General features: G+C 38.5%; 1 protein-coding gene across 1 annotated transcript in view; it reads right to left on the bottom strand.

The window, feature by feature from the left end:
- SNX30 (sorting nexin family member 30) overlaps positions 1–15,289 on the bottom strand; it is a 161,308-nt gene that overhangs the window by 77,495 nt on the left and 68,524 nt on the right. The window contains exon 2 of the mRNA XM_027839060.1: positions 7,634–7,825. Within this exon, the coding sequence (XP_027694861.1) occupies positions 7,634–7,825 (192 nt within the window). The remainder of the gene's footprint in view (positions 1–7,633; positions 7,826–15,289) is intronic.

The raw sequence follows: 15,289 nt of genomic DNA, 5'->3' as shown, positions 1-15,289 counted from the left end.
GAGAGAGAGAGAGAGAGAGAGAGAGAGAGAGAGAGAGAGATTTTATTTCTCCCCAATTAAATGTTAACACAACTTTTGACATTTTTTTTAAAGTTTTAAGTTCCAAATTCTATCCTTCCCTTCCTCCCAACCCCCCTCCCTGAATGGGTAAGCAATCAGATACAGGTTATTTGTATGTGTTTATACATACTCGTTGACCTAGCATTGCCAAGAACAGGCAAATCCTTCAAAGAGATAAAGGACCCATATGTAAAAATATATTCACAGCAGTATTTTTTTCTTGAGGGAAAGAACTGGAAATTAAAGAGGTGTCCATCAATTGGAGAAAAGCTAAAGAAATCAAATAGAAGTAATGGAATTTTTTATTGCTCTGTAAAATCAACAAAAAACTATGGATTTGGATAAACTTGGGAAGACATATGAATTAATGAAGGGAGCAGAACCAATAGAACATTTTATACAATAACCAAAAAAAAACAATTTTGAAAGACCTAAGAGCACAAATCAATGAAATGACCAATTACTATCCAGAGGACTTATGAAAAAGCATGTTTGTTATCCTCAGTGATCTGACAAAGACGTGAGGGACTTGAGGCCAAGTTTGGATATAGATTTTTGGACATCCCCAGGGGTGGGTTTGTTTTTCTCGTTTTTATTTGTTACAAAGGAAAGTTTGTTTTATTTTTATTGGTGGGGTGGAAGAACAAGAATTTGGGAGGGAGAAGGACTAACAGTAAGAATACCCCAAAAAAGATGAAGAAAAGAACATTTGGGCATCTTTTTTTAAATACTCAAAGAAAATAGGAGGTTCATTCAGAAGGAGGCACAGATTAAAAGAAAGAGCTTTGAAATGCACATATTTCATCTATTAAATTCTTTCTTAAAAATGCAAGCTGAACATAATAGTGATCTGTAGTTTCATGTCCAATTTTCTTCTCTCTCTCTCACACACACACACACACACACACACATACACATGCACACACACAATTTTGGTAAAGTATTGAATAACAACAACAAATTTCAGTTTAAAAATAAATTCTATGCTAGATTTTGGTTGGTGGGGTATTGTAAGGAACAGGCTACTTTTCAATCAAGAAGGTCCAATTCTGCCCCCACTGTGGACTGTTTTGGCTAGAGGCAAGGGAGGTTGCATATCTGTCACACTTTCCATTATGAAGAGTTAGCAGGTCACAGAGTGCAAATAAAAATTACAATATTGCTAAGGATGGCTAAACTGGCAATCTCCTAAAACTTGAGATAATCTCTACTTGCTAGAATGCTCTTTTTCCCCTGCTCACTTTTTTCCTAGCATAACAGGCATCAGAATCTCCTCTTCCAAACAAGCTCATGATTATGAAGCAACAACACTCTATTCACATTGAACTGCCTACAATTTCTAGTTTTATATAAACAAGGCAAAGCAGACAGGGTTTCAGTTAGAATGCCTTTTGACAGTCAAGCAACGGACTGAGTGAACTCTTCCCATATTTCTGGGTTCAGTTGCAAAGGCAACACTTAAAGGCAAGCACTGATTATAATATTATAGCATGCTGACCTTGCTCCTACCTTCCAGATTGTCCTTTAAACTGAGACACTTCAAAGTAGTGTGTGTTTGTGTGTGTATGTATTGAGGTGGCGGGGGGAGGGGGGCAGAGTAGAAGGAAAGGAATGTATGAACTTAGTTATGAAAAATTTCAAAACTTGGGTGATTCCAGTCTCTCCTCACAGGTAAGTTACCTCAATCACTGAAATAAAGAGCTTGTTCTCAGCTCTATTCTTGTTCCTACACCATTCTGAAAATGCCTTCCCAAGAAAATTCTTAGAATTCTTAGCAAATTACACTAAGGCCTTTAGGTGTATAGAGAACAAATCTAGAACTGAATTTCCCACAGACATCTCAAACTCACCATAGCCAGCACAGAACTCATCAGCTCCCTCCCCCTCAAAGGATACAACCATTATCTTGGCCACCCTGGATTGAAACCTCAGCATAATCTTCAGCTCCTTACTCACACTTACGCCATATATCTAATCTTGTCATTTCTACCTTTGCAACATCATTTGTATACATCCTTTTCTCTCTACGTACACAGCCACTACCTTGATGTAGACCACCATCACCTTTCTCATGAACTACTAAGTCCAGAAGAAAGCCTTCTAATTAGTCTCCCTGACTCAAGCCTCTCTTTCCCCACTTCAATCCATCATCTGTTCTGCTGCCAAAAATGATTTTTCTGAAGCATAGGTTTGACTATGTGACTCCCTATTCATCAAATTCCAGTGGCTGCCTGTAACCTGAAGGATGATCAAATGTGAAATCCTCCATTTGGCTTTTAAAGCCTTTCATTGCCTTGCTCCTTTCTAGCTTTCCTATTTTTTTTGCCCCCAGATCTCCATAACCTCTTCCATCTAGCTACTTTGACCTACCAGCTGTTACTTGCATAAAACATTCCATCTCCCAACTCTCTAATTTCACAATGGCTAAGGACTCAAGAAATATAATGAAGGAAGAAATGACGTGACTGAGGAAATGGAAAGGGTGATGGAAAATGACAGCAAAAAGGAAAGTGACATTAACACCAACATGGAAATTCACTTTGCCTTTATTCACATTGGCTTTGAGGTGGTAGAGACGTCTTCAAAGTGGAGATGTCCAACAGAAAGCTGAGAAAGAGGACTAGATAGAAGTCAGGTGAAAGGTTTTACCAGTTCATCATTTCCTGTTGTACAAAACAGCACCACGCTCATCTGGAGTGAGAGACCAATGGAAAAAAAATGTGTGGTGTGAATTTGTGTAACTGAGTAAAAACAGAATGAGAAGGAATATGCATTTTCAGAGGTAAGTCACAGGTCAGAGGAATCACTTGGGAGGGGGTCAGGAATCAAAGGAAGGAAACTTTGTCAAATCAGCAAGATAAGCCACTGATGTTATACCATACCACCTTATTCAAAAACTGTTTATAGCACAAAGTGACTACCTATGAAGGAAAGAGGTTTTACATTTCATCAAACATAGCAAAAATAAAAAAAAACACAAAAAAACTTGTCTACTCTTTAAAAAGATGTATCATCAACATAACCTCCAGCAAAATACTCTGATAGTTTATCACAGGACACAGAGGACCTTGGGCTATTACAGGTCATGCTATCAGAGCACAGGTTCTGCCAGATCCTACCTCAAGCTAAAAACTTCCTGAACAAGGACCTACTTCTCTGAAATTCAGAGGTATACAATAACCACAATATTGACCACAAGGTTACTGATTATTTTGACTATAGCCACTCAGGAAGTAAAAAGGGCTTTATTTAAATAATGGGTAAAAGATAGGGCTAGAGACTGGTCCTGTGATCATATCACTATGGGAAACTCCCAGGTGAGGAAATTCCCTCTACTAATATAGGACAGCAGCTCCTCTTCAATTTATAATCATTGAGAATTATCTAAAAAAGCTGAGAGGTCAAGTGATTTGCCAGGGTCACACAGCCAACAGGTATCAGAGGAAGGATTTTCTGGTTCCAAGGCTGGCTCTCTATCCATTATTCTACATTACCTCTCAGTTATTTAGCTAACAAACTATAATTAGTGATTCCAGAGGTTTGGAGAAATGTATGTAAACTTCACACAGAGGAACTGGACATCAGTTGCACGCATTAAGACATAACTGCAATTCTACAAATTTAAGATTTGAAAAGTATCTTAGAGATTTGGTCTAGCCCCTGAACTTTTCTTATGAGGGAATCATGGCATAGATAAAGTGTCTTGTCCAGGGTCATATAGCAAGTAAACGACAGATTTAGGCTTAGAACTCAACTTTCTTGGCTCTGATGCCAGTGATTTTCCCACTATGCCATGCTGACTGTCACAAAGGATGAAGTATTATGATCTGGAAAAAAAGCATTCTGAAATATTTCATTCTGAAAGGGCAGAACCAAGATGGCAGAGAAAAGATAGGAACGCACTAGCCTGAGCTTTCCCAAATTCCCCTCCAAACAGAAGTGGCAAAATCCATAAAAGGATGGGATGAACCAATTTTCCAGCTCAAGACAACCTAGAAGGACAGCAGGAAAGATCTGTCACACTGGCATGAAAGTGGAGCACATTCCAGTGCAGGCAATGCCAGGCAAGCCAGCAGCAGGCTTTGAGGGCCACTGAAATCAGTAGCAAGGGCTTCAGGAGCTCTCACCCACATATGATAAAGGGTCGGACAAGTGGTCAGAAGGAGATTACAGAGGTCCCCTTTGCTGGCACTGGGTGCAAGACCCTGTTTCACTGCTCATATTCGAATCCAGATCTCAGCTCTGGGTCTCAGTCCCAGGGAAGGAGGAGCACTAGCACACCAGAGCTTGGAGCAGAGGCCCTGGTCAAGGTACAAGGGAAGAAAAGAGTGCAGGTGACAGTTCAAAGACCAGAACACAGGCCAGGAGAATAGTAAACACACCTCTCTTTAGATCCATATTAAGATTCCATACTACCTTGAAAGAACTGAAAACTTACAGACCTCCAGAACTAGTTCTGAAAACAGCTGCATACAAAACCTGAAGTTTGGGACAATGCCCCCTCCATCCCAGGAGCACAGACCAACTTTAACATCAGGCAGTTTTCAGATGAAGTAATCAAATCTATCTAGAGTCATATGAAAAAATGTTCTAAACCATTATTAATTAGAAAAATGCAAATTAAAACAACTCTGAGTGAAGCCAAGACGGTGGAGTAACAGCAGTGACTTGCTTGAGCTCTCCCCCAAACCTCTCTAAATAACTGTAAAAAAATGACTCTAAACAAATTCTAGAGCAGCAGAACCCACAAAACAGAGAGTGAAACAAATTTCCAGCCCAAGACAACCTGGATAGTTCATTGGAAAGGTCTGTTGCACCAGGCTGGGAGTGGAGTGCAGTTCAGTGTAGCCCGTGCCACAAGGCCCAGCAAACCCAGAGCAGGCCTCAGGGGAATGAATCAAGGGGAACTGTGGCAGTTTCCAGATTTCTCAAAATGCCAAAGACAACTCAGAAGGTCAGTGGGAAAGGTCTGTTGGACCTGGGTGAGAGAAGTGTGGTCCAGCCCTGGCCCCAGCCCAGTCCCAAGGTGGCAGCCATAGCAATAGTGGCTGCTTCCAGAGGTCATGGCCCACAGACAGTGGGGGGAATCTAGTGGCTGATCAGAGGGGATCTGCAGAGATCTCTTTGCTGGTGCTGAGGCATTGCTTTGCCTGTGCTTGGATCTCGATTGTAGTCCTAGGTGGTGGTCCTAGGGCAAGGAGGAGCACTGGCATGGTACAGCTTGTGGCCATGGTAAAGAGGAAATCCTCCTCACAGTTTCAAACCAGAAAAGAGTGCTTGTGGTCACTTACAGACCAGAGCACAGGCCAGGAAAGGAGTAAACCCCTCTCCTTTGATCATACCACCTTGGAAGAACTGACAATCTACAGATCCCTAGAAGTACCTCTGAAAACAGCTGCACAAAAACCCCTCAAGCTTGAGACAGTACACCCTCTTCACTGGAAGCAGACCCTTACCTTAACAAAGAGTTTAAAAATCAAGTAATTGGCTGGGAACATGAGCAAACAGTGTAAAAAATACTCAAACTATAGAATCTTACTTTGGTGACGAAGAAGATCAAAATATACAACCAGAAGAAGACAACAAAGTCAAGGCTCCTACATCCAAAGACTCCAAGAACAATATGTATTGGTCTCAGGCCATGGAAAAGCTCAAAAAGGATTTTGAAAAGCAAGTAAGAGGAGAGGAAAAATTGGGAAGAAGAATGAGAGTGACACAAGAAAATCATGAAAAATGAGTCAACAGCTTGCTAAAGGAGGCCCCCCAAAAAATACTGACGAAAACAACTCCATGGTACTACTTCATACCTATCAGATTGGCTAATATGACAGAAAAAGACAATGACAAATGTTGGGGAGTATGTGGGAAAATTGAGACATCAACGCACTCTTGGTGGAATTGTGAAGTGAATTAACCATTCTGGAGAGCAATTTTTGGAACTATGCCCAAAGAACTATAAAACCATGCATAACCATTGACCCAGCAATATCACTACTAGGTCTGTATCCCAAAGAGATAAAAAACAAAAAAGAAAAGGACCGATGTGTACAAAAATATTTATGGTAGCTCTTTTACTGGTGGCAAAGAATTAGAAATTCCCCATCAATTGGGGAATGGCTATACAAGTTGTGGTATATGATTGTAATGGAATATAATTGTGCTATGAGAAATGATGAGCACGATGACTTCAGAAAAATCTGGGAAGGCTTACATGAACTGATGCAGTCAAGTGAGTAGCACCAGAAGAATACTCTACATAGTAACAGCAATACTGTGTGATGATCGACTGTGAATGACTTAGCTATTCTCAGCAACAGAATGATCCAAGATAATTCTGAAGCACTTATGATGAAAAATGTTATCTATCTCCAGAAAAAGAACTGACGGAGTTTGAACGCAGATCAAAGCATACTTTTTTCACTTTTATTTTTTGGGCTTTTTTTTTTGGTGAGTAGGAGAGTTGTATTTTCTTTCACAACATGACTAATATGGGAATATGTTTGGCATGACTGTATACATACAACCTATAAAAATTGCTTGCTTTCTCAAGAAGTGGGGAGGGGAGAGAGAGGATTTGGAATTCAAAATTTGAAAAAATGAGTGTTAAAATTGTTTCTATATGTAGGAAAAAATAAAATATTAAAAAGAAAAAAATTTCATTTCTAATGTCTCTTCCTCTGTACAAATAGACACACAGCAAAGTAAGCAGAACCAAGAAGGCAATTTCCCTCATGAGCACAATAATGTAAAGGTAAACAATACTGAAGGACTTTCAGAACTTTGAGCAATACAATGATCAATCATAACTTAAGAGGACTGAGGCTTAAGGGCTGTGGCTGTCTCCTGCCTCTCACAAAGATGACAGACTAGAAATAAAAAATGAAGCATATGTTCTCAGATATGGCTAAGACATTTATCATTGGGAAGTTACAAGGGAAGAAGTCATTGGGAAATTACAAGGATGTACAAAATAAATTTACAATTTAATCTTTTTTTATATTCCTGTCATTTCTCAATGACTTCTCCCCTTCCCCCCCCCCCACCATCCCGCCAGCCCCTAGGGCAGTAGAAAACAAATACAGTCAAGTAAAACAAATAAATATCAATAAAATATTCTTTTAAATAAACAAAAAAACCTTTCCCCATTATTTTGTTTCATTGCAAGACAACACTTTAGGGATTTCATAGATCACATATGGGACCTAAGAGGTCATTTAGTCCAATACTCTCATTTTACAGAGGAGGAAACCGATGCCCAGGAAGGTTAAGGGACTTGCCTCAAGTTACAGGTAGCAAGAAGCAGGGCCCAGATTTGAACCCTCACAGGTCTTTAACCTGAAATCCAGCATTTCTTCCACTGAACCACAATGCCTATTCCTTTTTAATGGAATATAGAGAGTCTTTCACTCCTAAATACCCATGTAGTTCATCTTAAACCACACTAATCAAATAAAGATTAAATTAACTCTGTAAAAAAGTGTTTTAGCTTTGTAATAGATGGTTTTCTGAGTAGGAAGGGCCACCATTTTCCAAAGAACTTTTCCCTATCCATTATTAAATTACTAAGGCCTACCTTTGTAGTGACCCTATATGTGATGTAGGTCTCCATTGTACAGACATGTTTCTTGGGATCATCAACGGTGACAAATAGGTCTCTGGTCTCACCATCAAGATCATCATCCAGCTGAAGTCTGTTGAGAAGCGAAGATGAAGAGGCTGGGCTGGAAGTGCCTGCCGGAGTTCCACCATTAGGCAAACTGAGGTCCTAAAAAGAGAAAAAAGATAAACTGCTTTAAAAAAAAACACAAAAAGAGAATAAATGCATAATAAAATAAACCCTGCATAATGTTGGTTTTGTTTTGAACATAACCTTTACAATTTTAATTTTATCATGTCATTGTTTTGTTACATCAAGGGAATAAAACTACCATATGCTTGAAGGAAGTAAGACTGCATATAAAGATATGAAACTCTGTGAACTCAAAGGGAAAAGTTTCTTTATGATGCCTATAGAGACTATTACAGTGCTCTTTTAACAAAAGTTAATTTGCCAAATGATTTCTCCTCCACCTATTAAAGGGGAGCTAGATGCAACCATAAACCTGAACTCACGGATGAATTCCACGACTCTTACCTCGCAAGAACTCTAATGTTCTGAGCTAATAAGGATCCTTTTAACCACATACTCTGGGGATCTCCCACCCCTGCTTTCCTACCCTGAACACAGTGCTGTCTCATACCAGGTAAGAGATGACACAGAAAACCCAATGATATGTCTTTAAAAATTAAAAAGGGGGCAGTTAGGTGGCGCAGTGGATAGAGCACCAGCCCTGAATTCAGGAGGACCTGAGTTCAAATGTGACCTCAGACCATATACTTGACACTTACTAGCTGTGTGACCCTGGGGAAGTCACTTAACCCCAATTGCCTTAAAAAAAAATTTAAAAAAAATTAAAAAGACATGGAAAAAAATCCACACACCAAGAATGCAAGGGGACTAGAAAAAAGAAAAGAAAAACTGTAATATTCAGATAGTTTACAGAGGGGGAAAAATTTAGCCATGAAATTTGCAGTTTACTTAAAGCACGATGTTGGCTTAGTAATTTTTATGGAACATTTGTGTTTATACACACATACACAAACACACACACACACCATTACCAGCTAGAAAAGGGCTAAGCTTTTTAAAAATGATTCATCTTAGTACAAGCATTTCCATATACCTCACTGCCTAGGCAACTGGGCAAGAAGAGAGCATCATCTATAGAATTCCAAGAAAATTTTCATTTTTTAAACTCCAAGGGAAAACTTCAGAAGTTATCTACGATTTATGCTTTTTAAAATCCACCTCAGAAATCAGAGCAGTAGGCAGGACTTTTTTCAGAGAGGGCAACCACCACAAGTCACACCCAACACAATCAGCCTTTAAAGTGAAGGTGAGGGGAGGGGAAGGTGAGAGTGGAACATCACCCTATGGATCCCTGTGAAATGAAAAGATGTTGCTAAGTGTAGAGGGGAAGGAGAAACTCATGCTAACCCATCTGATATTTTTCTATTTTAACTAATTATTCTTGCTAAAGAGACTGCAAAGTTTTGTTTTTGTTTATTTCTGTGCTTTGTTGATTATGAAAAAGCACTTAATTTCATAAAACAAAACATTAACTTAAATAACTAAGTGTCCGCTAGTCCTCCTCTCCTTACATCAAAATCACTGAAAATGATCTTGGAAAATCCCAGAAGATTTAACAGCACAAATTACCCTGTTCAATGACCATCTGATCATAAACCTCATGGGAAGCATAAAATGTGTGTGGGGGCACCTGAGAAAACTCAGATGGACCAAGTGTTAGGCTCAGAGTTGCACAGGAAAAAAGGAGAACAGGCCAGAATGCTTCCAGTAAACTACAAAACTCCTTCAATGAACCCATTTCCTACAAAAGTAAAGGTTCATTTTTTAAAAATACCAAAATGCTGCGAGTGTTGCTGAAGATCTGTCAGACACACAAATTAAAAATTAGTATCACAAATAAAGTAGTAAGGAGGTACATGGTAGGTATAAGTGAAGGGTGACATAAAATTAATAAGGAACTCTGAAGAACAAGAATAAAAGATGACATTAGGAAATTGTATGATAGGAAAAGAAGATGAACTAGTCACGTGGTGAGGATGAGGAACAAGGTATGGTGATGGGATGACACAGACAAGGTGCTCAGGCATGCATAGGCTTTCAATCAACATTGTTGAAGAGAATTTTCAAATCAACAAGATTAGAAACCTATTAGAGTTTTGCTTATTGTTACTAAAGAGGTGATAAACTGTTGTTTCTACATTGCTAAAACATCTCAACGCTGTTGCCATCACTCTTTAAATTCAGCATCCTAGACAAAGCCCTAATTGTCCTGCTCTAGTAGGACCACTAAATAAAGACTTCCCAAAAATTTGGGAAAAGAGATTAAGTTCAAATGTATCGCCTAAAGTCACAGATCAAGTTTATAAATCAGCTTTCCCAATTTTCTGAGGGGAGTGGGGAAGATGGATGCCAGGGAAGGGTCAGGGAACCAGCCGTCTGGCCTTGTGGATTCAGCCAGTAGGACTCACACAAGCTTCAAGTTAATGGTTTTCCTAAGTCCCAGCTTAAAAAAAAATAACAAAGCAAGTTATGCTTTATTACACCACTTTACAACTCAGATAAAGGTAGGAAGAGAAATCAGTATTATTGTTTTGTGATATTTCTTCCATATACTCGGGAGGAAAAAAACCTTTGGACTTTGGCAATTCTAAGGGAACAGAATGGAACTGTCCTTAGATTTTCTAACCAAAATCCTTCAGCTATGTATTCCAGACCAAAAGCCACCCTTTCTCCTCACCACAACCAAAAAGCCTTCCAGGCAGGGGTTCTGCTTCCGTACTAAAAAAGAAAGAAAAAAACCAGTACATATGACTAGCTAACCATTACCTTTGAAAGTCTGAGTGAGAACCTCTTCAAAGCTCCTTGCTTTTGAGAGACCACATTGCCCACCCTCCAAAAACATTTTCTAAAAATGTGGTCACAAAACAAAAACAAATAAATAAACAAATGAAAACCCAAAAGTATATTTTCCAAAGTAAAGAAAACTGAGGAGATCTAAGAGTTGGATCATTAGACTGGGTGTCATATGACTAAAGGAAGCAGAATCTTCCACTTGCTGGGATCTTATTGTATTTACTTGTACCTGTAATACCTACTTGGGTAGATATCCAAGTTGTGACAGATGGTGGCAGTGCTCATATGGTGAATGGACTTTTCCACAAACTACTCTGTATCTGCTGTTTTGCCTGATTTCAGTTCCACTGAACAAGATACTTCTGTGCTAGGTACCCCTTCCACCTCCCCTTGTTTGTGCTGCCTCCCTCCCCCATTAGATTGTGAGCTCCTTAAGGATAGGGACTGGCATGGAGCAGGCACATAATAAATATTCATTAGATTGGACCGGAATGTCAGATCACAGCATTAGAGATGGAAGGGTCCTCTGAAGTAATTTAGTATAGCACTATTTTACAAATTAGTAAACTGAGGCCCAGAGAAGGAAGTAACTTGTCCAGGAGTTTCCTTGTAGGGGCACATAGTAACATCCAATAAATAACTATTAAAAATGAGAAACTAATTGATCTTTATCCTCATTTATTCCTCAAACTGGCACGAAATGATTTCACTAAAGGCATCACTTCTATATTGTAGCAAACAGTAGTGGCAGTGGTAGTAGTAACAGTAGTAGTAGTAGCGGCAGCAGCAGAAATAATAGCTAACATTTATATAGCACTTACATGTGTCAGGTACTTTATAATTATTATCTCATTTGATCCTCACAACAATCCTAGGAGGTAAGTGCTTTTACTATCCTCATTTTACAGATAAGGAAACTGAGGCAAACAAAAGTTAAGTGACTTGTCCAGAGTCACACAGGAAGTGTCCAAGGCTAAATCTGAACTCAGGTCTTTCTGACTTCAGGCCCAGCACTTTATCTACCATGCCACCTACCTGCCCCTAAAGAGAGGGAAAGGGGAAGCGATAGATTAGGAAAGGCTTCCTGTAGAAGGCAGCATCTGAGCTGGGCTTGAGAGGATAAGTAAGAATTCATCAGGTCAAGAGGAGAAAGGATAGTGGTCCAGGCACTGGAAACTGAGGAAAGGCTCTAAGGCAGAACAACATGGAACCTAAGTGTAGTCCAGTGTGGAAAGGGGTAACAAAATAAGACCAGAAAGAATGGCTAGAGCAAAATTATTGAGGGCCTTCAATATCAGACAAAACATCAGGAGTTTGAACTTTACTCCTGAAATGGGAAATCACGGAAGATTTTTAAGGAGAGGAATGACAAGACTAGACACGGCAAAGAAAGATGAGTCTGGTACTATACAGCATAAATTGGAGGAGGGGGAAATACAAGTGAAATATCTGTTAAGAGATTACTACTAAGCCAAAGAATTTGAAGGAAAAAAAAAAACCTGTTCTCAAAAGAACAATTGCTAACTATAAACAATCATACATGAGAGAGCATCCAATCACTAATAAGAAAAATGCCAGTCAAAACAACTGAGGTTTCTTCTCACACCCAGCAGACTGGCAAAAGGGATAATAGATGTAAACAGTCAATGTTAGTAGGGCTGTAAATAGACTAAGACACCATTGGTAGAACTGTGAAATTGACCCAGTTGTTCAAAAAAGCAATATGGAATTATGCTAAACAAGTAATTGAAATCTCCATATCCTTTGATCCAGGGAACCCCCTGTGCCCCAGTTAGGCATTTACCCTATGGAGCTCAAATCCAGAAACTTTTCATATATAACAAAATATTCATAGTAGCACTTTTTGTAGTAGCAAAGATCTGGAAACAAAGTATATACCTATCGATTAGGGAACAGCAAATCAACTTGTGGCACGTGAATATAAGTGAGATATTATTGTGCCATAAAAAATAATGCATATGAAAAATTCAGAACTAAAAAAAATGAAGCAGTCAGGAAAATATTTAAAATGACGAAAATGTAAACAGGAAATATAACAACAAACAAAAAACAACTGTACACCATAAAATTATGATGTCCAAGTTTAGAGTTGGAGAAAAAAATAAGAAAATGTACCTCCCTTCCTTCTTTGCAGAGGTGGGAGATTATGAGTCTCTAATATAAGCTATATTGCCAGATTCAGCTGATATGCTGTTTAGTTTTGCTGAATTGCTTCCTCCCCCAATGGTTTGTAGCAATGGATAGTTCCCCCAAAAAGGGAAGGAAGGATTTATATGGACATGAAAACTAAGTAAAAAAAGATAAATAAAAAATTTTAAAGACAGACATTGTTACTCTTTCTCTTCTTCTGATTCTTTTGACTCCTTTGGGTTCTTTGCCTCTCTGATTCTTTTACTCATAAGCATTCTAGCTTTCTTCCTCCCCATATCCCCCTACTTCATTCCCTCAAACCGTATGAAAGTTTTTTTTAAAACAAATTTTAAAAATTAGCCCTTGGAGAAGTAGAGGATACTAGCGTAGAATGTTTATTACACTATCAGATGCAATTATAATGTTCATTGGTTTTGTTCAAATTTGTTTTTCCTCCTTTTTTACAAGGGAAGGCTCACTACATAGAAGGTTGGCATATTTAAATATGACTAACGTAAAAAACAAGTCATCAAAAATGCTTTTTAAAATAATAGCCTTGTTCAGCCCTAGTTAGATGAAAACTTTTATTTCACTGTTTTATCTTTATACACTTGCCTTTCTTACATTTCTTTTAACTGAGTGATAAAAAGATTCTTTATGTAACAAACTACCCATAGATGCAGAATTAGCAAGTTTTTAAAAAAGATTTCAAAAAAGTGGGTTCCCACCAAGTGAGCAAATATTGAACATAGTATATGAATATAATGGAATAATATTATACTCTAAAAAATGATGGGGTAGCTAGATGGCTCAGTGGATAAAGCGCTGGGCCTGGAGTCTGGTAGATCTAAGTTCAAATTCAGCCTCAGACACTCACTTAGCTGTGTGACCGGGGACAAGTCACCTACCTTCTGTTTGCTTAATTCATTGGAGAAAGAAATGGCAAACCCTTCCAGTATCTTTGCCAAGAAATACCATGGGGTCACAAAGAGTCAGACATGACTGAATAACTGAACAACAACAAAGAAAGGATGAATGAAGAATTCTAAGAAACATAGGAAGACTTTTATGATTTAATAATATTTAAGTGCTACCATTTATATAATGCTTTATGATTGGTGGTTTACATTTATAATTTCATTTTAACTTCACAATCTTGTGCAATGAACTATTTTTATTCCCATTTTAAATATGGAAAAACTGAAACAAATAAAACTTTAGTGACTTGCCCAGGGCCACACAGCTAGGGAGTGTCTGAGGCAGGATCTGAACTCAGGTCTTTCTGACTTGAAGTTTAGCACTCTATATACCATATATAGTATAGCTGTTTCTAACTCATACAGAGGAAAAAGAATAGAAATAAGAGAATGATATATAAAATGACTCATAGTAACTTCAACAACACAAATGCTGCCAGCCTCAGATTAATTGCAATAACCAATCTTGGTCTCAGATTAGAAACACGGGCCGGGATATAGTCAAGTCCCAGAAGACAAAACTTAGCCCTTTCTTAGAAATTTATGGTCTTAGAGACTTGCATAGCGCAATGCTCTCCAAATTTTTAAGTAACACATGTCTATCAGTAAAAATTTTGTAGCATGTACCCTCAATACGTGTATATTTAGGTATAAATTATATATGTCCTACTATACTAATAATTACATCCATTATAAAAATTACACAAAAATAGAACATAAAAGAAGATGAGATAAAGAAGAAATAATACTTGATCCAAGAATCAACAGACACCTGAAGTTTACTGAGTAGGATGGTAACATGGTCAGATCTTTGCTTCAGGAAAATCATTTTGGTAGCTATGTGGAAGATGTACTGGACTGGGGAGAGATTTGAGGAAGGAGACCCATTAGGAGCCAGCTAGGTAGTGCAGTGGAGAGAGCACTTGGCCAGGAGTCATAAAGATTTAAGTTCAAATCTAGTCTCTTACTAACTGGGACACTGGGCAAGCCACTTAACCTCTGTTTGCCTAAGTTTTCTCAACTGTAAAATGGAGATAATAACAGCATCTACCTCTCAGGATTGCTATGAGTATCAAATGAAATAATATTTGCAAAGCATTTAGCACAGTACCGGGCACATAACAGGAACTATATAATTGCTTATTTCCTTCTCCTCCTCCCCTATTGCAATAGTCCAGTTGAGAGGTGATGAGGACCTGACAACAGTGGGGTATATGGGCACTGAGAATGGAAGAGGTGTGGAGGTAAGAATGGCAATATATACCAAATGACTGGATGTGTGGGTTGAGAAGAAGTGAGGAGTCTTGGATAAACAACACCAAGGTTGTGAACCTAGGTGATTGAAAAAATGGTGTCCTCAACAGAAATAAAGAAGTCTAGAAAAGGAATGAATATGACAAATATAGATAATGTAATGATATTGTCAATAGAGATCATAACTCATCCATGGCTGTTCATCCTATGAGACTCACTCTGTCTCACCCAAATAAAAAATCAAGGAATCAGAGCTATTCGTCATTTGTCACTGTCCACACTTTCAGAGGTAACTACCAGAGGCATATCAGGCAGCAAGGTGGCACTGCTGATAGCACGCAAGGCTGGAGTCAGGAAGACTTAT

The sequence above is a fragment of the Vombatus ursinus genome, unplaced genomic scaffold, assembly GCF_900497805.2.
Source record: "Vombatus ursinus unplaced genomic scaffold, bare-nosed wombat genome assembly UNPS02014832.1, whole genome shotgun sequence".
Taxonomy (NCBI): Eukaryota; Metazoa; Chordata; class Mammalia; order Diprotodontia; family Vombatidae; genus Vombatus; species Vombatus ursinus.
Note: the sequence above shows the minus strand (reverse complement) of the source record. Positions and strands in the feature narration are given on the sequence as shown.